This window comes from Peromyscus eremicus, chromosome 15 (genome assembly GCF_949786415.1).
Source record: "Peromyscus eremicus chromosome 15, PerEre_H2_v1, whole genome shotgun sequence".
Lineage (NCBI taxonomy): Eukaryota > Metazoa > Chordata > Mammalia > Rodentia > Cricetidae > Peromyscus > Peromyscus eremicus.
The window spans coordinates 57,060,090-57,084,730 of record NC_081431.1 but is presented as its reverse complement, the minus strand read 5'-3'; the positions used below and the strand labels follow the sequence as shown (position 1 = coordinate 57,084,730).

The 24,641-nt window shown below is 51.7% G+C and overlaps 1 protein-coding gene across 1 annotated transcript; it reads left to right on the top strand.

Annotated features, from left to right (window-relative positions):
• The first annotated feature begins 17,341 nt into the window (after positions 1-17,341).
• On the top strand, positions 17,342-24,407 carry Tnni1 (troponin I1, slow skeletal type). Its single transcript, XM_059280917.1, is given in 6 exon segments — positions 17,342-17,356; positions 20,030-20,071; positions 20,569-20,700; positions 22,139-22,228; positions 23,302-23,478; positions 24,300-24,407. Coding segments are annotated over 6 exon segments (564 nt in total).
• The last annotated feature ends 234 nt before the right edge of the window (positions 24,408-24,641 follow it).

Sequence of the window (24,641 nt, the reverse complement as noted above, 5' to 3'; positions counted from 1 at the left end):
GTTGTCTGCAGAGTTATCCCATTTGTCCTCCCACCAACGATGCATCAGGTTCCAAATCCTCCACCTCCCACCAACACTCATCCCTCCCTCTGGGTTTGCTGGTGGCTGTCCAGATGAGTGGTGTGCAGTTTCTGTTTGCTTATGAGACAGCGTCTCCGTGTGGGCCAGGCCGGACTTTAACTAGCATCCAGTTTCCTGACTCTGTCTCCAGAGCACTGGGGCCGCAGGTGTGTGTCTCCGTACAGTCTGGCATGCAGTTTTGATTTGCATTTCCCTAATGGGTGGTGAAGGTGAACTTTTTTATGGCTTATTGACTATTTACATAGCTTCTCTGGGGAAATGTGTCTATTTAAATCCTTTAATCTGTGTGGGATGGCCCTCCCAAGTGACTGTCAAGCTATCTGCTCCGTTTCACACTTAAGGTAGGACCTTCTCCATAGCCACCTTTGTTTTTACTTTTATTTGTTTTGTGGTGTTAGGGAGCAAATTTGGGGCCTTATGCATTCTAGGCATGGGCTCTGCTACTGAGCTGTATCCCCAGCCTTAATTACCTTTTTAAATATCATTTTTATTATATTTTAAGATGTTACTGTATTTCTCATTCTGTATTATTCATATATAAATGAATATTCATGTATGAATATTATATGTATATATCTAATATATATATTAGAGAGTGCTCAGGCTGGCCTGGTTCTTGCTATGTAGCCCAGGGCGATCTCAAACTTGTAATTTGTAATTCTCCTGCCTCAGCCTCTTGGGATGATAGTCGCATAGCACCATGCCCATTTTAATTTTATAATATTTGATAATGCTGATACATATGGTTGGGGTTTCCTTCCTAACTTATACTGAAATCTAGTTGCTGCTGTAATCTCGTTTGGAGGCAGGCCCTTTAAGAGCAGACTCGGGCACGGAGGCTCTGCCTTTGAGGGTGATTTTTTTTAAGGCCCTTTAAAAAGAGACTCTCAGCAGAGGTAGCACACACCTGGAATCTAAGCACTTGTGAAGCTGAGGCAGGAGGATAGCCTAGAGTTAGAAACCAGACTGGGCTACACAAAGTGTTTGAGACCAGCTTGGGCTATGTGGTGTGTTTGAGGCCAGCCTGTGCTATATAACAGGAGCCTCCCCACTTTCCCCAAAGATTCTACAGTAAGTAGCTAGACTAACGTGTAAGGGGGCTCTTTCTTGCCTGTTTACCTCTGCTACGTGGGAAGATAGCGTGAAGCCCCTTGCCAGGTATCAACACCTGATCTTGGAGTCCTCTGGCTCTAGACAGGGAACGAATGGGTCTCTATAGGTTACAGATTCCCCCATCCTGGGCATTCTGTTTCAGCTATCTGTGATGGACTAGGTGTTGATGATGATGATGATGGTGATGATGATGATGGTGGTGGTGGTGGTGATGATGGTGATGATGATGATGGTGTTGTTGATGATGATGGTGATGGTGGTGGTGGTGATGATGGTGATGGTGATGATGGTGGTGATGATGGTGATGATGGTGATGATGATGATGGTGATGATGATGATGGTTGCCTCACACTTGGCCTCTAATTCTCTCACCTTCCAATCCCTTTTTTTTTTAAGCTTTATTTATTTATTATGTGTACAGTGTTCTGCCTGCATGTATCCCTGCAGGCCAGAAGAGGGCACCAGATCTCATTACAGATGGCTGTGAGTCACCATGTGGTTGCTGGGAATTGAACTCAGGTCCTCTGGAAGAGCAGCCAGTGCTCTTAACCTCTGAGCCATCTCTCCAGCCCCCAATCCCTTTTTATATCTACATGAACCGTAATGTCACCCTGTCTTACAATCCTTTGATGAATGCCGTATAAATGCATGAAGGTCGTGCTCCCTACTACCTGTTATCACCTCTACGTCCACTTTCAGCTACACCATCACCTTCTGCTGGCCCACAGACTAGCCCTTCGCATCCTAGCAAGAACAAAGTACTTGGAATCTCCTTATTCATTCATTCATTCATTCATTCATTCCTTTTCATGTCCCTTTGCTGCTTGCTCTGTTCTTGGGTCTGCAATGCCTTCTCTCTGGTTGCCCGACAAGCTCTTGTATGTCCTATATAACCTCGCTTGGGGACATGCCCTCTTGGAGATAATTTGTCACCTTTCCCCCTTCTGCTCTTGATCAAATCCCTTGCACATGCTAGGCCAGTGCGATACACTGAGGTATATCTCAAGAAACTTTCCTTGAGATAAAGTCTCATCTTGTAGCCCAGGCTAGCCCAGAACTTAAGATCTCCCTGTCTCCTGAGTTCTGGGATTACAGAGGTGTGCTACTGTGGCTGGCTACATCTTCCTTCTTCATGGCACAAGAAAGCGCAGCTGTTATTATGTGTGTCACAAATGTTTGGGGGAAACTTTAAGGTTCATGTAACAACGAAATGGGAGAAGTTAGTTTCTCTCTAGATTTTGGTATGAATCACAAAGAAGTCACACGTATCAGGCTCAAGGAGGGGATAGGAGATGTGTTTCAGTTTCCAGTCTGAACCCCTGAATAATTCTGAGGTAGTCATATCAGGAAGTGTAAATGTTGGTGGGAGAGAAACGTCATTTTGACACAGGATGTGGAACTTTGGGCTCCCTGGACTCCACTAGTCACTTTTAAACCTCTATAATATATTGAAATTAATGTAATCCTGAAACATAATATATTGACATCTTTATTGAAAGATATTCATACTGAAAAATATATCTTTCAGTAGGGCACACAACAGCATGAATTTTCTTCAGCTGGCTTTGGCTCTCCTGAGCAATTGGAACCAGGTCCACTTTCTCCCAGCTCCACGCTGCCCTCTAGTGTCAATTATAGGTATAGCAGTCCTTCGGGATTTTTCAGCAGCTTCTCGGCTATGTCCAGAGAAGAACAAGGGCAGGATGTGTGTGAGTGTGTGTGTGTGTGTGTGTGTGTGTGTGTGTGTGTGTGTGTGTGTGTGTCCGTCCAGTAAACCACAATCAAAGTCTCTAAGTCCTTGGAGACATCTGTTGCACGCATTACTGGTGTCCTCTTCCCCGTGCATCCTTGACATCTCTGAGCCCTCTGGAACTGGAGTGTGTAAGAGGTTATGGCTCTCAAAAGTGTGGTGCATGACTGGTTGTAGGTTTCAGAGGTTCCCAAAGAAAGCTCTATCTTTTCCCTGAAAAGCTGAAAACAGCACACTCGGTTAGCGCTTTGAGGGAACTCCTGGGTGGGCCCCGAGGAAGACCTCAATTTAAGGAAGACGAACATTGTCAGAGCTGCTGGACAGGGATTACAGATGCTGACAGGTCCATCCTGAGGCTGCATTTGTTGCTTTCCAAGCCTGCCTTCCCTGGTATTGATCTGGAGGAGCTCACTGGGAACAAGGAATGCATGCAGAACGCTCAGGGAGGGTAAGAGCAGAGCCTGGAAACACATCTGTTTGTTTATCCCCTGGGTGGGGCAGGAGGAGGAGGGATCGGAATGGGAGATGGAACAGTCGTGATGTGGCCAGTTACCAGGAAGTTTCCATAGAGGTTACTCACATATTCTGTGTCATGGACACACAGAGTCCTTCCGTGCTCCCTCTGGCAGCAAAGGAGGACTTCATCTCCTTCTCCAGGAACCTCAGCATCTAGATACTCACAGAGGAGAACAGAAATAAAGATAAAACAAGAACCACAACCACAACCACCACCACAACAACATCACATCTCCACAATCAGACGCTTCATTCGCTACCTTTGGGGTATTTTATTAAAACCACAAGATCCCCAGAGCTCACTAGCCATGGACAAGCCTATTCAGAATAACTTGGACTGAAAACAATTCCTTGGGGCCAGCAAGATGGCTCAGCAGGCAAAAATGCTTGTGGACAACCCCTGCTACCTGAGTTCAATCTCTGGGACCCACGTGGCAGAGGGAGAGAACCAATGCTTACAATTTTCCTCTGACCTCCACTCAGCGGCAGTGGTGATGTGTGTGTGTGTGTGTGTGTGTGTGTGTGTGTGTGTGTTCATGTAAAATTTAAAAACGCCTTGGTTGATTTTTATTAATGACTGACACTTTTCAGGACTAAAAATTGCACTTTATTTTTCTTGATTACCTTGTATCCTGTCTGTCTATCTATCTATCTATCTATCTATCTATCTATCTATCTATCTATCTAATCTATCTATCATCTAAGGTATAAGAAACACTTTCCTGATTCATCTAGGACATAGTTAAGAAAAACCAGCTTTCAGCCAGGCAGTGGTGGCGTACGCCTTTAATCCCAGCACTCGGGAGGCAGAGCCAGGCGGATCTCTGTGAGTTCGAGGCCAGTCTAGTCTACAGAGTGAGAGCCAGGACAGGAACCAAAACTATACAAGAGAAATCCTGTCTCAAAAAAAAAAAAAAAAAAAAAAAAAAAAAAAAAAAAAAAAAAAACCCATAAAAAAACAAAAACAAAAAAAACCCCAGCTCTTTTCCCAGTGAGTGTTGGTGAGGAAAATTACCCAACCAATCACAGGGTAGGGGTGACTCCTGTCTCACTTTGGTTCCACTGCATTGATTCAAGGTAAGGCACTGGTGGTTTTACCCACGGTTACCCTGGCACCTTCTGTCAGTATAAAAGGCCAACAGTGCAGCCCAGGTTCTAAGAGGCCACACTGTGAGAAACACTGCCGTAGATTTTTCACAGGATGGCCTCGATGAGGAAGAAGCTGGCTGTCTCAAAACGGCCAACACCACCTCCATGGTCAGCATTGAGGCTGGGAGAATTGATTATGCCCTCCAGTCTTATTCCTGCCCCTACCGCGATCACTCTGGGTGCCCTTCTGCCTGCAGGACTGCGCCCCCTGCTGGACGGCCCACACACTTGCAAGCAGGCCTTTGCTTTACGAATTCTGCTCCTGAGCCTCAAGGAGAGAAGAGGTGGCGAATCTGTGTTGAGGAGGAGATGAAAGGGGGCAGGGGGCGGGTGCGTCCTCTTTCTTCTACAGAAAGAAGTGTAGCAGCTGCCCCTGCATGAAAGTGGGGCCCCATGGAAGCCCCCTTCAAAAGGAGTTGGGAAGACGTTATTCTTCCTGGCCGGAGTCTCGAAGGGACTTTATTAGACCTGTTGACCAAAGGAGTACCTCCTTGGTCAGTCACTTGCCCAGGTGCTCAAACCAGGTACATGTGGTTGAGCAGAGAGGAAAGGCATCGGGTTTGGAGGGGAATGGAGAGAGTGGGTGCGGGGAGGAGGCCGAGTGGCCGGCGCGCACACAGGCATGCCCTTTGCTTGTACTGGTGCCTACTTCACCCGTAGGCCTGGTCCTAGCCTCCCCGTGGGACAGAGAGGGCGTGGTCATCGTTTAGGAGCTAAGTCTGATAGCAGTAAAGGCCCAGGTCCCCAGCTGTTGTTCCTTTGTGTGTCTGAGGACATTGTTGGAGGTCATCACCGGTGTCGAGGACAGAGCAGGGTCGGGGCTGCTCCTCCCCGTGGGAGGAGACAGCTGGTACCAAAAGCCTGGGCAAGGTAGCTCCCCAGCCAGCCTTCTCTCTTAGCTGTGAGCCTCTGACCTTACTTCAGGATCCCCAGGAAAGGCCCAGATCCCTTCTGGGCTGGGAAGAGTCCCCCTCGCACTTTCTCTGCTCAAGAAGTCACCTCTCAGTGCTACTAGTCACACAGTGAGCCTTTGTTGAGCACCTACTACGTGTGCCCCTGAGGGGAGAGGCTACAAAAGATTGGGGCCTGGGGTCCGCACTCCATCAGTATGGGGGTGAAGTGTGGGAAAGAGGGGCACCAGGGACGGCAGGGCCAGGAGGAGCGGCACCTAATACAATCGGGGGTGGCTGGGCCGACTGAAGCCTGGAGGTGGACTGGAGGGACAGGATCCCTGAAGGAAGTACCACTGCCCGTGACTGAAGCTGGGGGAGCAGGAAGCCGGGGAAGCCATGAGGAGTGTGAACCAATTCCATAGCTGCATCATGTCTTTTCAGGAGCTGGAAAGGCTCTGGCAGAAGCCAGGAGAGCGGCGAGGAAGCCATGGTGGTCAAGCCAGCTATGGCCCAAACAGAACTGGTGACATGGTCAATGCAGATCCAACACCTGGAGGGGGAGCAGGGCTGGCCCTAGGGCTCAGCTGGCTTTGGGGAGTACCTTCCTGTGACCCTGAGCACAGAGGGAACAGGTTAGGAGCAGACACGGTACTCGGACTGGAGCTAGTGGGTGCTAGCTGAGTGGGGGTGTGATGGTCAGTGAAAGGCCTCGGACGGGGAGTCAAGAGGGACACTGAGACAGACTGTTTATTAGAAGAGTTATTAATGTCTTGAGTAGATAGACAATAGTGTGACAGGGGTCTCTAAGGAGTGTTCAACCCCAGCACCAGGGAGAGACAGCATGGCTGGAACTCTGAAGAGGAAATCAGGGCCCATGCGGTAGAAGTGGGCCTCTTTTTATACCTTCCTCAAGATGGGGTGCTGGTACAGCTTTCATACCTTTTTAAAGATGGGGTGCTGGTACAGGTTTTATACCTTTTTAAAGATGGGGTGGTGGTATAGGTTTTATACCTTTTTAAAGATGGGGTGGTGGTATAGGTTTTATACCTTTTTAAAGATGGGGTGGTGGTATAGGTTTTATACCTTTTTAAAGATGGGGTGGTGGTATAGGTTTTATACCTTTTTAAAGATGGCATGGAGGTACAGGTTTTGCAGTACAAGTTTGCAGCCGGCTCTTTGATTCTCAGGCAGGAGGCTGGGTAGGGAGCAGGATGTGTGGCCATCAAGACCTGCTTTGATAGACACTCACTTGCCTGGGTAAGACCTTGGTACCTGGAATCTATTAGGTAGAGATTCACTGATGTCCCAGCAGTGCCTACCTGTCTCTATCTATACAGAGGAAGGACAGCTGCTGCAGGTACCGCGGCCTAAGCAGCAGCTGGATTCTAACCTTCTCTCTCTCTCCTTCCTTCCTTCTTTCTTTTTAAAATTGTGTCTATTTGTTTTGTTTTGTTTTTGGAGACAGGGTTTCTCTACGTAGCACTGGCTGTCCTGGAAGCCACTCTGTAGCCCAGGCTGGCCTTGAACTCAGAGATCCGCCTGCCTCTGCCTCGCCAGTTCTGGGATTAAGGACATGCACCACCACACCCAGCTCTAGCATTACATTCTCATAGTCAGGAGGCTCCCCTCTCTTCCCGCCTCCCCTTCTTTCCGTCCATATAAACACTGGTCGGGTGGCGTGGCCGGGAGGGGACATTATCCCCATTACCTTGCTCTTGGCTTCCTAGTCCCAGGACAAAACTCCTTCTGACGACAAAAGGGACAATCATTTCTGTTCCTCTTGGATTGTTGCATGGAGGAGGGAGTGTGGAAGCAGAAGAAAGGCGTCAGAGGTCCTGGACAGGGACCCTCTGGAGGCCCGGGCATGACTTTCCTGGGCTGCTCGGTACCTGGTCCTTACAGAATCCCGACAGGGCAGCTGAATGAACAAACCACAGCTGCAAAGTGGGGTCCCTGGGGACCTACATAATTCTCTGGGAACTGGAGGGGAGAATGGGTCAGCAGAGCAGCTACTCTGTCTGTACCCACACCTAGGGCCTGCTTTGGGGCAAGCGTAGGCCACATTTGGACATTTTTGTCCTGTGTTGTGTCTGCCCAGAAGGGGACCTTTGAGTGATTCTCACATGAGTCTCAGACCAGCGACACCAGTGTGACCTGGCTAAAAACACACATTTCTGGACCTGCCTCAGCCCTGCTGAAACAGAGACTTGAGGTTGGGGACAAGAACTTGGGCTGTAACAAGCCTTCCGGGACATTCCGAGATATCACGGTTTAGAAAAAACCACTGGCCTAGCATGGGCTAGCATGGGCTAGCATGGGCTCGCTCTGCTACACACCATGTGGAATGCTGCAGGCTCAGTTAAAGAGTAAAGACCCTGTCACCAGCCCCTTGAGACAGCTTTCCCAGAGGAAAGGGAGACTGGGCGCACCTGAGAGCTAGGGTACATAATGCCTAGAATCAGGTGAGCTGTGCAGAAGGAGACCTAGGTGAACCGAGGCAGGCAGGTCTGGGAGGGAGGGGTGCCTCTCTCTATAGTGTGTGGGATGGGGGAGGGGTAGAGGGAGAAACAGCCCTGCTCTGGAGGCCTGAGGGTTCAAAGGCACAGATACAGAAACTATGGAGTCTGGGTTTCTACAGAGTAGTGTCAAATGGTCAGGGCAGGGGTCAGGACAGGCTGGGAGTTGCCTAGGAGAGGCCTGGGAGCTGGAGACACCAGGCTGGGGGTATAGTGGGCACAGGCCGTGGTCAGGGTGAGGCAGCCTTAGGAGAGCTCCGTGCTGGCCTGGTGTCCCAGTTCCCAGGTTCTGACTGTTCGTGCGCCAGTCTAAAAAGCATTTGTTTATGAAGGGTGGGGCCTACACCTGGTTTGCTAGCTCTCCCCATTTCCATGCCCCACACCCCTTCCCCGTGCCCCACAGGGGCAGCCCCGAACCCTACCTACTTATTATGGGGATTTCTGGCCAGGCAGCCTGTTCTGCAGGGACCTGCCAAGGCATGGCCCAGCCCTAGGCTCAAAGCACAAGGGCCCAGATGACAGCTTGGAGGCAGCCTGGGGTGAAGGTGCCCCTCGTGTGTCTGTCACGGCACATGGCTGGAGGCAGGAAGTCGGCAGAGAGGCAGGGGTAGATTTAGTGGAGAAGGAGCCGGGCTTAGCTCAAGGAGCAGGGAGCTGGAGGGCGAAGTGAGACAACAGGTTTGGGCAGCAGCAGCGGGTGTGGGAGGAAGTCCGGGGTGTGGGAGACAGCAGAGAGCGCAGTGTGAGAAACGCATCTGAGCCCGTGGTGGCCGGGCCCCACCCAGCTGCTGCTGGAGCGGCAAGGCCTTCACCCTCCTCCCTCGGTGGGCCTTTTCCTTGGCTTCCTCTTATTCCCTCTCTGTCCAGCTTAGGCATCCCTGGGGCACGGAGAAAAGCATCTCCCTCTTGGAGTCTTAGGGCTGAGGACAGAGGCCGTGAACTACTTCTGAAGCTACAGACACTGACAGACCTCTGATAAGAACCCGCAATTCAAAGCAGCACTTGGTTTCTCAGGGATCTTTGGGTCCCGAGACTGATCCGTTCAAATTTACAGTAGAAAAACCTGAAGTTGAGAAGACTGAAGAAATAAACATTAAGTGGTTTACTGAGCAGTTCACGTATGCCAGGCTGTCACCAGAGACCGAGGTATGGTTCTAGACTTGGCCTCATCCTTGCTGTGGGTCACTGAGTGAGTTGACTTCCTACTGTGAGCTCTGTTTCCTCATCAATGGGATGAATAATAACGCCCTCCTCAAAGGGATTCTGAGACTCCAGTGAGAACACACTGAAGGACTTTGAAGTTGCACAGCGGCAGAGTGCTTGCCTCGCACGCTCTGGGTTCAAACCCCTGCACCACCGAAACCAGAGTACACTAAGAACTTCACATCGGCCAAGTCCTTGCCTCACGCCAGACCTTCGCAAAGCCCTTTGTACACATTACCTCACCAAAGCCCCACAGCAATCCTCTGAGGTAGACACTATTATTATCTCCATTTTATAGATGAGGAAACGGAATCTCCCAAGGGTCAAACTGCTCAAGTTACACCAGATCAGATTTGCTGGGAGTGAGGCCGTCTGTCTCCAAGCTTGAGTGTTGACTCACTCCGCCAGGCTCTGTCTCCGATGACACAGGCCTTCCTGACACAGGCTGATCTGCAGCGTAAAAACTGAGGAGTGACAGTTTTTCTTTGTTCTGGCAACTCTCTCTCCCTCCGTCTCCCACCCTCCCCACTTTGGGGGCCGCTGTAGACACCTGGTCCCAGAGCAAGGGTAGATAGATAGGCTCCGCGTGGAGTGGAGTGGGCCTGGAAAGGGGGCTTGCTTGGGCTTGGCTGCCACTGAAGCACGGTCCCTGAGCAGTGTGGCAGGGCAGGCTGGCAGGGCACATGAACAGACTTTGTCATTGGCTAATTTGGGTTCTTCTGCTTTCCAAACAATGCCAGGGCCGCTGGGGCTGGCTGACAGGTGTCTGCCCCTGAATTGACTGACTCTACCACCCGTGGTCTTGTAAGGCTTAACTCTCCTGGCCTGATACTTCCTTCCTCCTATAGGCTATGGCCTTTCTAGCCCTGGGAGGGACAATAATGACATTGGGAACCAGCGTGGCCAAAGGCTGGACACTCTTCACCAAGGTCTTCTAATTCACCAACTCCCATTCAGTCTTTTTTCTAGTCTTGCCCCATCCCTGTTTCCAGCCTAGAAAGCCCTGGATACTCCCCACACTCTTCTTCCCTCCCTCCTTCCAGCTCAAACTGCCCTCAAATTCACAGCAATCCTCCTGCCTCGGTGTCCCCAGTGCTGGGATTACAGACATGCGCCTTCCTGACCCACTTCTGTTCTGTTAATTCCTCATTGGGTTGAGGGCCGAGTTCTGGTCGTGAGGGCCATTCTCTCAAGGCACAACTTCTATCAACAGTGCCTCAGATTTTTCCTGGGACTTTTAAAAGAGGCTAAAGGAAGTCCATCAGCCTGTCCCAAGCAGGGGCTCCCCAGGAGGCAAAGAGGAGTCCCTTGGAAGCCAGCCCTTAAGGTCGTGACACACCCTTAAGCTAGTTGACCAATGAGAAAGCAAGGTTCTAAGAGAGCCCTGGGGAGCTGGTTTATTGGGCCTTGAACCTACATTTAGGGTAGGTTCTGGAAGGTCGGTGTTGTGGTTGGGGATGATGCTGAGGTGGGGCGGGAATGGGGGTGAGCTAAGCTGCTGATTCAACAGAAAGTAGGGATTGGAGGGGAAGCTGGTGAGGCATTAGAATAAGAGCAGTTCTAGCATTTTCCATGTGCAAGTGGTCACCTCAGGAAACAGAGGACAGTGAGAATGATGGGTGAGGTTAGCACCGGGACATGGTGCGGCTGAGTACATTCTTCAGCTCCTGCGGTCCCACCCTGGGCTGGAGAAGCCCCAGTGCCTGCAGGGCTTCGGGCATTAGGAGAAGGCTGTCTTCTCATTTGCTCAATGGACAGCTATGGGCCTCAGCAGAGACAGAGACAAAAATGGGGTGTGTTTGGATTAGACGGAAGTACAGAAGTAGAGTTAGTTAGTTAGACTAGTGCTAAAATTAGGGAAGCATCTGTGACAGAGGGACCGTGTGGTAGATCAGAACCGCTCACCACATGGTCTCTCCTCTCCATGTTCTCCTGGACTGTAGTCTTCCTCCACTGACCTCCTGTCATGCCCCCAGCAAGAGAAAAGCACGCTTTCAGGAAGGGCAAGCCCTAGGGAGCCGTGTTTTTTGCCAGGAAAGTGTCAAGAGTCGGCCTTAAGACTGCCTTGCTTTGGGTGCACTCTATCTACCCTAGTTCTTCTCACTGACCTTGCCAAGTCCACTGCTTCTCTGGATGGCCCCAAGTGTACCTGACCATGAAGCTTGGGGCCCTGCAAGTCACTGGAGAGAGCCTGTTAAGTTCTTATTGTTGCTATCATGAACCACCACAAGCTTAACCATTAAAAAACAACACACGTTTTCTTACTGTCCTGAAGGGCCAATGTCCAAAAACCAGGCTCCCGAGGCTGGGAAATGAGGTGATTGCAGGCCTGCTTCCTTCTGGAGGCCAAGGGAGGCTTTTCCTTTCCTCTTCTCAGTCCTGGAAGCCACCTGTGATCCTTGGCTGGCACTCACTTCCTCTGCCTTGGAGGACAGTGTGTTGCATCTCTCTTCCTTGACCTCTGTTTCATTTACCACATTTCACGCCAACCCTGACTGAGCCTCCTGCCTCAGCCTGAAAAAAGGCCCTGTGGTCACTCAGGAAAGCCTCTCCCATCTCTCACCACATCTGCCATGTCCCTTTGCCATATAAAGCATCATATTTACATTGTCGTTAGGAGATGGGCGTGTTTGTGGGACCATTATCCACGTGCCACAGGAAGTTCTGCCTGGGGACTCTGGAGAGCTATGAGTGCTGCTTCTGCTTCCATGTCTGAGGAGAAGCCAGACACAGCCTAAAGGCTCTGGGATAGCCGCCCCTGTAGAGGCAGAATAGGAAGCGGGGGGGGGGGGGGGGGTGTTTGTTCCTGGACAGAGGTCAACGGAAAGGATGGCGATCTTTATTGTAAGCAAGGGGACCAGTCAGGAGAAAAATAACAGAGGGTACACTTGGTAAGGACAGCGACTGGTGTAGCAGAGCAGCAACACTCAGGGGTAGACCTTAGCTAGACAGAGAAAGACTCCTGCTGGAGATCACAGGGCCTACCTGTGGGTGGGCTCTGGAGATCTCTGCACCTACCTCCCTGCTCAGAAAAATGGGAGCATGCACAAGGACTACAGGGCACACCAGACTTCGTTTTGAAGGCCACTTCTGAGTTCCATCAGGAGACAGACCCTAGGGAAGTCTGCGGGCTAGACTGCAAAGCCAGAATTGGGGCCAGAGTGCAATCATGAGTTGGGGTGGACCTGAGAGAGAGAGCTAGATGCTGGGAGCCACATGGTGTGGAGTGAACGGAAACAGGGGTAGAACACTGGGAATCAGCACAAGGGGCTCCAGGCTCTGCTTTTCCCAAGACCCTGCACATGGCTTTGTATTTCCAGCAGAGGACGCCCTCCTGGGTGGTCTACATTCACAGTGACATGCCGTGAGCATATAGTCACCTAACTTTCGGGTTGTTTGGGTCCTCGTTTGTGCTTCTATTTTGTGCTTTGTCATATCTTTGTTTTCCTTTTCAAAAAGCAAGGTAATTCATGCACACAACTCATTTTCGGTGTGAGGTCTTAGAAGAAATTTATCGTGGGTGCTGGAGAGAGCTTGCTGTGCACTGAGTTTGACCCTTAGCACCGACATCAGAAGCTGGGCATGTCACCCCAGCACTGGGGAGGAGGACACAGGCTGGTCTCTGGGGCTCTCTGGCCGGGCAGCCTAGATGAATCAGTGCACCCCAGGTCCCAGTGAGAGACGTCTCAAAAAATACAGCAGGTGTTTCTCAATGAATAGTACCCTACGTTGGCTTCTGGCCTCCACATTTACCAGTACGTCTCTGTAACACACATGTATGCAAGACACACACACACACACACACACACACACGCACGCACGCACGCATGCACGCACACACGCACGCACTCCAAATGTAAAAAAAGAGATTCACAAAAATGCAAGGCAATAAGCCCCAGTGGACCCTTCCCCCAAAGCTCCTAGATTCCTCTGCTGCAGCTGTTCCTTGTGATTGACACCTGTCTATTTTCTACTCCAGCCTCTCTACTTGGAATCCTGTGCCCTAGCCCCACAGACCCTGCCCCTTCTCTCTGGCAGCCATTAAGCAAGAGCCTTCCCAAACACGCCCTGTTAGAACAGGCTTGGAGTCATCTCTGCTGGGCAGAATATTAGCATCCTCAGCACAGGTTATTTCTTCTTGGTGGGCACTGGAAATGCCCTGCCTTAGCTCACCCTTGCCCACCAGCTCCCTCCCTCCCTGAGCCTGCTTCTGACCTCCCAGAGGGGTCAATTCTCTCCCTGTCCTGCCTCGCCTGGGATCTTGGCCCACAAGATGACCGACTATAATAGCCACAGGATTAACATAGCAGGCATTGTCTTTCTCTGACTATAGGGTGGGTATTATGTGTTCATCAACAGTCCTAAAAATACCCGGTAAACAGGTGCAGCCCTGTGGTCCCAGCCTCCTGGGGTCAGTTAGCCTCTGATCGACATGAAGATTAAGCAGGGAAAAGACTGTTAGTCTCCTTGGGTTCAAGAAATGGAATGTGGGGTGCTATTTGGAACGTGGGCAATGGAGACTCCTTAAAGCCCACCTGAAGAAGCCTGTAGAATGTCTGCAGATCCTCAGGCTTCCAAGAGCATAAAGGTGGCCCTGTTGCCACTGTGACTCAGCTGGGCCCCAGAAACATGACTCCCAAACCCTGCAGGGAGCCCCTATCTCACTGGCACCAACAGTTAGGTCTTGGGCTTTTGGAGATTTTTGGAGCATGGGCTGGGACCGCATGTTCACAGGTCCTGGCAAGAGAGAAAATGTCAGTCTGCTACTCCCTTGTCCTTCATGGTTCCTCAGGCCTCCCAATGCCCAGATCTCCTTCATCCCTCTTCCTGTTCTCATCTCTGGGCAGCTCCACATCTGCTGTGGTCTTTTACTCTCTGTCTTCCCCCAGTGGAGTGCTGGTTTCCCCCAGTGAGAGGCTCTGTGTGTGCAGGGCTTGTGTGTACTCCCGATGCACACACACTGGTCTCCAAGCCTGTGTGCCCTGTGGTACACACTGCAGCACGGATCCACCCCGTGAGGTGTGTATGGTGGGAGGGGGTGGGAAGGAGGGGCAGCTGGAGGGACAGTGGCTGTTCTATTTTTACTGGCCAGTTGCCGGAGGCCAGTTTTCATAGCCTGCCCTCAGCTCTGCCCCCTCAGTCTGCAGTCTGTGCTGAGGCTCAGGCCAGCCTGGCTCCACGAGGACTAAACCAGGTAAGTGTCTACAGCCCTGACTGTGGACCTGGGCGAGCCTGGGTAGAGAGCTGGGGTTTTGTTTAAAGGGGAAATAAGGTTTTGGAGACGGAAGATGTTTCCTGTTTGGGTAAGCAGGTTTGTCGGTAGAATACTCTCTAGTACTCCTAGCCCTATGTCCCATAAAATGGTACCTCTCCTGTGATGCTGTGGGAGGCGAAACCCGGAGGCACAGAAGTGTCCAGCATGCTCCTCAGGAGCCCGAGGCAGAGCCTAATGGACTATGCTCTCACGAGAGGCTGCAGCTAGTGGCATGAAGGACCGTGCTCCCGGTGGGAGGGTGGCTCCGGGGATCAGGGAGTCACGGCGGAGGGTCTGCATTTAGGGGGTGTCTGGGGAACAGTGATAGCGGCTGCATTGGCAGGACAAGGAGGTAGATGGCTGGCATGCAGGACTCTCAGGGGGCAGGTCCAGAGGCCCTGTTGGCCAAAGAGACCATCTTATTCTTTGTCCTTTGTCCCTGACAGGCACTTTTGGCTCTCTTTGCCCGTCTCATCTGCACAGAACACGAGCAGGTAAGGACAGACTGCCAGATCTCTCCACTGCTTCTGGCTCTGAGTTGTAGAAGGTGTTGTTGGGGTCCTCTCGTGGGGGAGGCAGATGCCAACAGCATTTGGGCTGTGAGCACATAAACTAGGACAATAGCCATACTGTGATGTTGGGAGGAGTGGGGGGTGTGTGCTAAAGGCAGCCCCTACCCCAAGTTTGAAGGTCACAGACCCAAAGAAGTTCTAACACTGGATTTCCTGGCCATGAGCTTGGGAATCCAGCTTGTTAACACCCTGTTCAGGAGCATGAGGATGCCCTTGAACTAAGACCCAAGGTCAGGGGTGGGGAGCAGCGGTAGAGCTTGAGTCCAGTTAGATGTTAGTGTTCCTGTTAGGTGTGTCAAGAGGCCAGTTCCTTTCTCTACGCTGTCTCTCACACAGGTCTACACACTCACACACACTCAGGCTTGGCGTGGAAAGCCGACAGCTTTTCCACACTAGGGGCCTCAGGGCCCGGAAGGTGAGCCTTGAGTCAGGCCCCAGAATCTGTTCCCTTCCCTCTAGTTCTGCCTTTTCTGTTATCTCCTTGTCTTCCACTTGTAGTACAGATAGAATTCAGCCCTCCAGTCTCCCTGCTATCTACATCCTGGCTTCTAATCAGGTCCCTGCTTATCTTCTACAGAGCCTGTCAAGGGGTCCTGCCTGGTGGGTGTCAAAGCACAGGTCAGGGCCTCGTGCTTGATGTGAGACCCCTGGGCCTGGCATTTGTCAGTGAGGCAGTTGGGGACTGCCTGGAGCTTGGCGGGAGGCCCAGGCTGGCCCCAGCTGTGGGCCCCACCCTGGCGACAACGGGCTTTCTAAGGGATTGAGGAAGGACAGACATGGCTAACTGCCCACCAGGGCGAAGCACATCCTGGGGAGACAGATGTGAGACCTACTCGGCCACGACTTGCATTCCCAGAGGCCCGACGGACATGGGTGGGGTGGATCTTTGTCAGCCAGTGTTTCTTTTTGGACTTCCCAGTGTCTTCAGGAGAGCAAAGCCCTTGACCAGCAGCTGTGCATGGAATCCAATTTCAGCTAAGCATGTTGGGAATGCATGGATGGTTCCCACACCTCTTCCCCTGCACCCCACAGGGACAGCTGAGACTCCGGGGTCACCTCCCACCTAGCCTCACTCTCCCCACGACAGAAGCATAGGTGGAAAGCTCCCTAACAGGCTGGGATTCATGAGAGGAGGGCCAAGCATGGTCACTGGGCTTGGAAGGGGGGGGCGTTCTTTATGGGCACAAGAAGGGTGTCTATAGAATGACATCATTGGTGGACCCCTTGCAAGGGTCCTGTAGTGCTCCAAACTAGGTTCATGAACCAAACAGAAATATGGGCTTTGAACTCCATGCCTGCCCTCTCTCTATACACCATTCCGCCCACTCTTCACTGTCTCAGGCCTCCTGACCCACCCTCCACATTTGTCTCCAGCCTGGCTGCTCCCGCTTCCCTGAGCTTCCTCCCAGTCATTTCCTCCGCTGTCCGCCTGCCCACTCCAGGATGCTCTATGTCAGGGTTCAGACAAGAGGGTGAATCAGGCCGGTAGGTTTTACAGCCTTCAGAACCCCAGTGTGGCCTGGGCCCAGAGACAGCCTGTCAAAGGCTTCGGACGGCTCCACGGCTGTGCCTTCTCAGAGGATGCCGGACTCCTCTGCCAGCTCCTCTAACCAGTGCCATAAAATTATGCCTTAGTTATTGAACTTGCTTTGCTTCCAAGTGAGATCTGGTTTGAATAAAAGGTCCAAGGGCTAAATATTAAGAAGCACAACACTTATCTAAGCTCCAGTTCTGCAGAGAGGATAACTAGCCGAGAAAGAGTGAAGACACACTAGAATTTTTTTTTTATCTCCTGCCTTAACTTCTATGCAGGGCTTCTTGCCACCTACCCAGGGCTGCCAGGCACCTCTGGAGTTGGGCCAAAAGGTACCTAGCTGCCAGCTTCACATCAGCTTCTGTTCTGCTCTGTTCCTCCTGCACCTTCCTTGAGTCCTAGTCTACAGGGGAAGTCTGAATTCAGCTGCGTGTTCGAGTCTCTCTCGATCAAGTCCCGTGCTTTACTTTCCAACCACGCTGTCTACAGATTCCACTCTGTTTTGCAGCACAGTCAGTGGTGTTTTTCTGGAAATAGCCGTATGGAAATGTGTTAGGTTTTGCAGGTCATGGGAAGATTTTGTCCATGTATTCTGTTTCGTCGTTGGTTAAACAGAGCAGATGAGGTGTCCTGTTGAATCTGGCATGTTGACTACTTCCTGCCATCTAACTCCTCACCCCTACTAGGGGTTCACAGCCGAAGGCACATCTTTTCCATTAATGATTCCTCTGTATCCTCTAGGTGCCGCCTTGCTACCACCATGCCGGAAGTGTAAGTTATCCCCATGCAGGGCTCCTGGGAGGCACGTCTCCCTTCACCACAGACTTCAGCCTGACAGTTGTGGACAGTCTGGTTCACCCCTCCCCAAGCTACTCCCAGCAGCAGCTCCTGAGATAGGCATGGACCTTAGTGCCTGGTCCGCACTCGCTGCTTCCCTGAGGTGTCCAGTTCTCTAAGCTGAGCAAAGCTCACTCCCAGGTCACCCTGGAGGACATGTTTTGCCTGTGCTTCAGAGATGGCTTGTCAGTACTGATCGATGAACTGGACACACTAGGTTACCACATCACGTGGGCATGGCAGATCAATGCAGGCCCAGGGATAGAAGTTTTTGCTTTAACTGTGGCCTTCTACCGAAGCTTATGTGGCCTCCCACTAGATCCCCTACATCTATGAATGACCAACCTCTCCCAGAAAGAAAGTCCAGTAGCCTAGAAGGTTGCTGGGTTTTTATACTCTTATGTTCTGAATCCCTGAAGTGGTCCCTCTGCCCTATGGCTGATGTCATTCAGACATGTCTCTGCCTGCACCCTCCTCTCCAAGCAAATCTGCTTGGTTCTGTGGCTGCTCAGGTCGTGTGTTTTGTTCCAACTCACTCTATGCTCTGCTCTTTCCTCCGGTCCTTCCTACGACGGATGCCTAAAGTGAGGTGAGTGATCTTGGGGTTTTTTAGTTCTTCAGACTGATGAAGGTGGGGTGGGCCTGAGAAGTCAGAGATTGGGTCAAAGCCAAGGTAGGGATGGGGATGTCCGTGGCTGAGAAGACTCCCAGGAGGCGACAAGAAACTACAAGTGAAGGGAGTCGATGCTCCAGGGCACAGTGCCCCTCACAGACATTCATGTGACTGGGACCACAGATCGGGGCATGACTTCGTACCTTTGCTGAGTGAAAGTGCTTCCTCAGCCTCTCTCAAAGCTCCTGCATCCCGGGGAGGGGGGCGTATCATTCTGCCTGTTGAAAAGCTGATGCTGTGCGAAGCCCCATCTGAAAGGTGAAGGCTATGACTGAACACTGAGGAAGGAGCGGAGCTGTGGCCTTAGGTTCCCCTCAGGACTGTGGTCACCCTGGTTCTCGACACCCTATGGTCCAGATCTCTTCAGGCTGCTGAGAACGCAGCCTGAATATCGCCCGGGGGTGGGGACTGAAGGAAAGGTGATGTGCTGACTCAAGCAGAGAGGTATCGTCACTGGCTGAGGGAACACCTGGCCTGGATAGTCTCAGGAGAAGCAAATATACTATTTTCCAGTGACCTATGAGCTTGAGTTTTGCCGAGGCTTCTCCTAGAGTGGGTCCCCAGGGACTGTTGGTTAGCTGAAGAGGCCATATACTTTCCGATTGGTGGGGAAACAGGAATGTGAAGGGTCATTCCCCATGGTGTGTCTGGGTGGGTGAACCAGGGGCTGTAAAGGCCACAGCAACCGGCCGTTTCTCTCATTACCTGGAGTGTAGGCTTCCAAAGATACAAAGATAAGCCCCTGTGAGCAGATCACAAGCTGTGTGCTCAGTGTGCCAAAGCTCATCCATTGCCTCTCCCAGTCACGCCCACAAAGCCTCATCACTTCTGCCTGACATACTGCGGGGACAAACCACAGCTGTGCTCTCTCAGGGTGGATCACACCTGAAACAGGCCGGTACTCCATGGGAACAGCAAGGAGAAACCCAGGAGGGACACAGGGCTCCTGTCCTCATCGTCCCATTGGTTAGCAGGGAGGTGGCTTTGTCACCTTCACCACACCGGGGCCACTGCCACAGGGCTGGGACTTTACAAATTCTTTTCGATAAGTTCTTCCATGTGGCCCACGTTCTTCCATGATGGCCCACAACATGTGAGCCTCCTGCCTCAGCCCCCAGAGTGCTGAGATTACACACATGACCCACCATACCTGGCCCTGGAGGGAACTTACAAAGAGCTATTAAAACATATCTATCTAGTCCTCAAGAATTTGCCTGCAGCCCTGTGGTTGGTGGCGCAAGCCTTTTATCCCAGCACTCAGGAGGCAGAGGCAGGTGGATCTCTGAATTCGAGGCCAGCCTGGTCTATAGATTGAGTTGTAGGGCAGCCAGAGCTACACAGAGAAACCCTGTCTCAACAAACAAACAGAATTTGCCTGCTTGTTTTGATTAGAAGACACAGCAGTGTTTTCATATCGTAGAGATTTATGTGGGCGACGGTGACTTATAAAGCAGTTCGATGTCCACATAGACATGCTTCACTTATTTGGGAAACATGTAGCATATGTCTCTGGCAGGAAAGAACATCAAAATACAGCTTCATTATCACCTGGAGTGCTAAAACATACGCCCGTTTTAGGCTTTTCGCAAAGGTTGCTTATCTGTGCCCTCACTTTATCTTGGTGGCGTTGTGAACTGAGTACAGCTGTCAACATGCTCCTCTGCAGATGAGGAGGTACCCACAGGAGGAATGCTTGCAGACTCGTGCAGAATTCTGCCAGCCGCAGAGTGGGGGCTGGAAGGTGGGGCTTCAAGGAAGCTGCCTGCAGCCTCTCTGAACTTGACTGGTTCAGTCCCTAAGATGAGCATGAAAAGCCCTAAAGTGAGCAGAGGATTCTGGGTAACGATGAAGCACCACAGCTGGTACTGTGCTGGTCTGGACCAGAATTCCAGTTTTATAGCCTTTACCTTACCGCTGGTCTCTCCTTCTCATCCTCAGAGGAAATCCAAGATCACCGCCTCCCGCAAACTCATGCTGAAGGTGAGGCCGGTCCCACGGGAGACGGAGGGGCAGCCATGCAGCCTCGAAGGGGTGTGGAGGGCAGGGAGGGCAAGGAGGTGACCAAGCAAGGGTAAGGGAAGAAGCCTGGCCATTGCCAGAGCTGACTGGTGACCAGTGACTTGTATCCTGCTCTTCCTGGGCGTCTGAGGCACAGCAGGAAATAACCTGGGGAGCGATTCCTTGGTGGAGGGAGAGGAAGGGACATGGTTCGTTTTGATCTGTTCCTCTCTTTGGAGCTCTGTGGGACAAAAGGGCTAACAAGGAGGGAAGAGGGAGACTGTGTGGGTAAGCAAGCTCCGGGGCTCAGGAATGCCACTCGGTGTGACTTACACACGGCTAGCAGCTACTGCACACAGAGCCAACACTGAGCGATGGCCTCAGACCTGCCGAGTCCGGAGGCTCTTTCCCCTCACTTGATGATGCTGGTTAGGGAATACGAGGAACCAGCCTTGGCTCAGCGGCTTTGTCCTTTCCAGAGCCTGATGCTAGCCAAGGCCAAGGAGTGCTGGGAGCAGGAACATGAGGAACGAGAGGCTGAGAAGGTGCGTTACCTAGCGGAGCGCATCCCCACCCTGCAGACCCGAGGCCTGTCCCTCAGCGCCCTGCAGGTAAGCCTGGCCGGCTGGGAAGGACCCTCTGTGGGTCTTGAACTAACACAGCTCTGTAACCTACAAGGTGCCCTCCCACCCCCCCACGCCAATGTGATACCCCATTTTATAGACTTGAGAGGGGAGTCCCAGAGGGGAGAATGGACTTATTGGTCAGAACCAGGGACTGGCTTCCCATCAGTTGGTGCAATGGTATGGCCTGGGGGGATGGGCAGGATTTAGGAAGGCCCATTCCTCCAAAGATGTGCCCCTCTGTTTAGAGATGAGTCTTTACCGTTTTTAATTAGTTAGGAGTTGCTTTAACGCCCGTGACTGAAGAGAATAGGCTAGATGCAAATACTTCCCATGTATCTCCCATGGCAGTGGTTATTTTAATTTTATTATTTTTGTTTAACATGTAGTTGTCAAGTTTTCTACTATTAACTTACGTTACTTTTATGGTAAGAAAACTGTTTTTGAAGAAAACAGCTATGAGCCTGGTGTAGAGGCCTGTGTTCATAGTCTCAGTGTTCAGGAGGGAGAGGCTGGAGGATTGTGAACTAAAGCTTTTTTATTAAAACATTTGTATACACTGTATTTTGATCACATTTCCCTTTCCCTAGCTCTTCCCAGGTTCTTCTTACCTCCCAGGCCACTCAACTTCATGTTATTTCTCTCTCTAATAAAAGAAATACAACAAAAAAAAATCAAAAATCAAAATCAAGAGGAAAAAATATCAAAAATCAAAATAAAGAGGAAAGGAAGGAAGGAAGGAAGAAAGACAGAAAGAAAGAAAGAAAGAAAGAAAGAGAGAACAAAAGAAAGAAAAGAAAAGAAAAAGAAAATCAAAAGTGTGGTAGTGCTCACTTTTAATCCCAGCACTCAGAGGCAGAGGCAGGCAGATCTGTGAATTCAAGGTCAGCCTGGTCTACAGAGTGAGCCAGGACAGAGCAACATACTGAGACCCTGTCGGGGGGAGTGGCAGGGTGTGTACTTTCAGGCCAGCCGGGCCTACATATTGACATGATCCCCCCCAAAAAAAGTTAACATTTGAAAAAAAAGCTAGAGCCGGGCGGTGGTGGCGCACGCCTTTAATCCCAGCACTCGGGAGGCAGAGCCAGGCGGATCTCTGTGAGTTCGAGGCCAGCCTGGGCTACCAAGTGAGTTCCAGGAAAAGGCGCAAAGCTACACAGAGAAACCCTGTCTCGAAAAACAAAACAAAAAACAAAAAACAAACAAACAAACAAAAAGCTAGAAAAAAAAAAGGCACACACAGAGCAGAAAGGAGAGCAAACGCTTATGCTCTGAGGTGTCCCTCTGATGGAGCCTCTAGCAGCTCCTGTTGGGATTACAGCGGGCCATAGCGCCAAGCATGCTGAGTGTGGAGACAGAAAAGGGAGGCTGGAGCTGGCGGCCCTCCCCTCCCCTCCACTCTCATGCTGTCACTCTACTCCCTCAGGACTTGTGCCGAGAGCTACATGCCAAGGTGGAGGTGGTGGATGAGGAGCGATATGATATTGAGGCCAAATGCCTCCACAACACGAGGGAGGTAAGCCCTAGGGAGGTGAGGAGGAGGCTGGGCCTGTGCGGGGTAGGGTGGGCATCAGATGGACCACCTCTTTCTATGGGGCCTTGGAGGCAGCCTCTCAGCATGAAGCTTTAGTTTTCCATCCTAGCACCATTGGCCGGGAGATGGGCCGGAAGGATAGTCACACAGGCAGAGAACAAACTTCCTCCCCACCTGCCATGTGAGCTCTTCAGAAGTTCCTGTCTGCGCTCACCCACACAAGTAATCAGTGGACGGTTAATGACATCTTACCGCTGTGAAGGGCTTTCATGTGTGTTTCAACCTTTGATCCTCCCTCCATGCCTGTGGGTGACATGGGGACTATTACCCGACCCTGACAAATGAGGACACCGAGACTCACAAAGGCTAAGAACTTGCTTGGCTCGAGTCACAAAATGGGGGTCCCAGTCTGCACCGCACTCTCTGATTCGTACTCCTGTACTCAATACTCAGTGCTCCTTCAGGGTGAGGTGTGCGAGCATTAGGGCCAGCCGGTAGAGAAGAACGGGGAAAGGCGGGACTTCCTGTGCAGGAGGGCTGCTTCTGAGCATTCACCCACTTCCACTTGCCAGGACGCTGCTGTGTGATGTCATTAAGCTCCAGAGAACTCCCTCTTAGACCACACCCTGGGATTCCTAGGGTGTAGGATTTAGGGTTTGTTTTTTTTTTTTTTACCTGCTGGGTCAATCTGGGTCCAGCTGCTCTGCAGGTCCCCTGGGCAGGGCCTGAGCAGCACAGCAAGGATAGAGGGACAGAAGAATGCAGCTCACACTGCACACATTCCGAATGTGAATGATGGCTGAGTGGCTTTTCATTTACTTGAGACTTGGCGAAGGGGAGGGGGTGAGGTTAACGGCTGGGCTTAATCTGTAAAAGTTCGTGGTGACTGTTTGGAAAAGGATAGACAGGTGGTTCTGAGCGCTTCAGAGTGTCTAGCCTGGAGCCTGGGAGACTTGGGGGGTGGCTCCAGCTGGAAGCCCAGGAGTTGGATCCCCAGGAAGAGAGGTCCGGGTCTAGCGTCCCCTCCCCAGAGCCTTGCTCCTTCCTTCCTACAGATCAAGGACCTGAAGCTGAAGGTGCTGGACCTCCGTGGGAAGTTCAAGCGTCCACCCCTGCGCCGGGTCCGTGTCTCAGCTGACGCCATGCTCCGGGCCCTGCTGGGCTCCAAGCACAAGGTGTCCATGGACCTACGGGCCAACCTCAAGTCTGTGAAGAAAGAAGACACGGAGAAGGTGAGGGCCACTCTCCTCAGACACTTCCTCCTCCTGCCTACAGCCTGAGGCGCTCTAGTCAGTCTGTGATCCAGAATGCTCTAGAACCCCCCTACGAGGTCAGTGTCAGAGGAGAGGAGACAGGTTGCTTCCTGTCTGAGGGGAAGACTGGGCAGGGCTGACGGAGGAATAAAGTAAAAACCTTGCTCCCAGTGTCACTGAAAGGGCGACCACTGCCCCCCCCCCCAGTCACCACGGCTTCTCGTTGCGGCTGTAGGAACATGAGTGTAGAGAACTCATTGGAGAGAACCGAGTTCAATCACTTGCCTAGCAAACAACACCTTCAAGTTTGCTGGCCTCACGGTATATGCCCAGAGCTGACAGGACTGTGTTCTCAAGTGTGAGAGAGCGATCTCTGGTCCAGGAAGCCTGATAAAGACAAACAGGCTCGGCAGTCTGCTGACAAAATGGAAACAGGTCAAACGAATCAGGGGACGCTTCTTGGAGGAGGTGACCCTGAGCTGTAGTACGCCACTCAGGAGGGTGTTGTGGGGTCTTGGAGGTGAGGCTGGCCTGTGATACACGGAAAACCAGCTCCGTGAGCCCATCACAGTCACCTAGAACCTCCCACCCACACTGCCTCATACTCTTTGTGGAGCCTCAGCCTCACCCGTGTCTGTGTCTGGCTAAGGCATCTTCCATCACATGCTGGGCAGGAGCATCAGGATGTCCTGTCCCTAGAAGAGGTGGATTTTCTTCCACCTGATGTCTCTTGAGCTCAGGTGGCCTTCGTTGCCCCTCCAGCCTGGTGAGTTTCTGACGTGTTTGCCAATTGCCCACAGGAGCGGCCCGTAGAGGTGGGAGACTGGAGGAAGAATGTGGAGGCCATGTCTGGCATGGAAGGCCGTAAGAAGATGTTCGACGCTGCCAAGTCCCCGACCTCACAGTAGAGGTGCCTAGGGGTGCTTGTCTTTGAAGTCCCTCAGAGTCCCTAGGGCACTCGGGATAAGTAAGGGATGAGAGGCTGAGGCAACCTGCAGGAGAACTCCTGGGAGTCAGCCCTCTTGAGCGCAGGCCTACTCTAGTACCTTCTAACACATGTCTGCGTCAGGTCCCCTCATCTATAAAACTGGGGCGTGTACCAGATCGGTGGTCCTGGGACCGGCAGCCTCCATGTGTTCCTA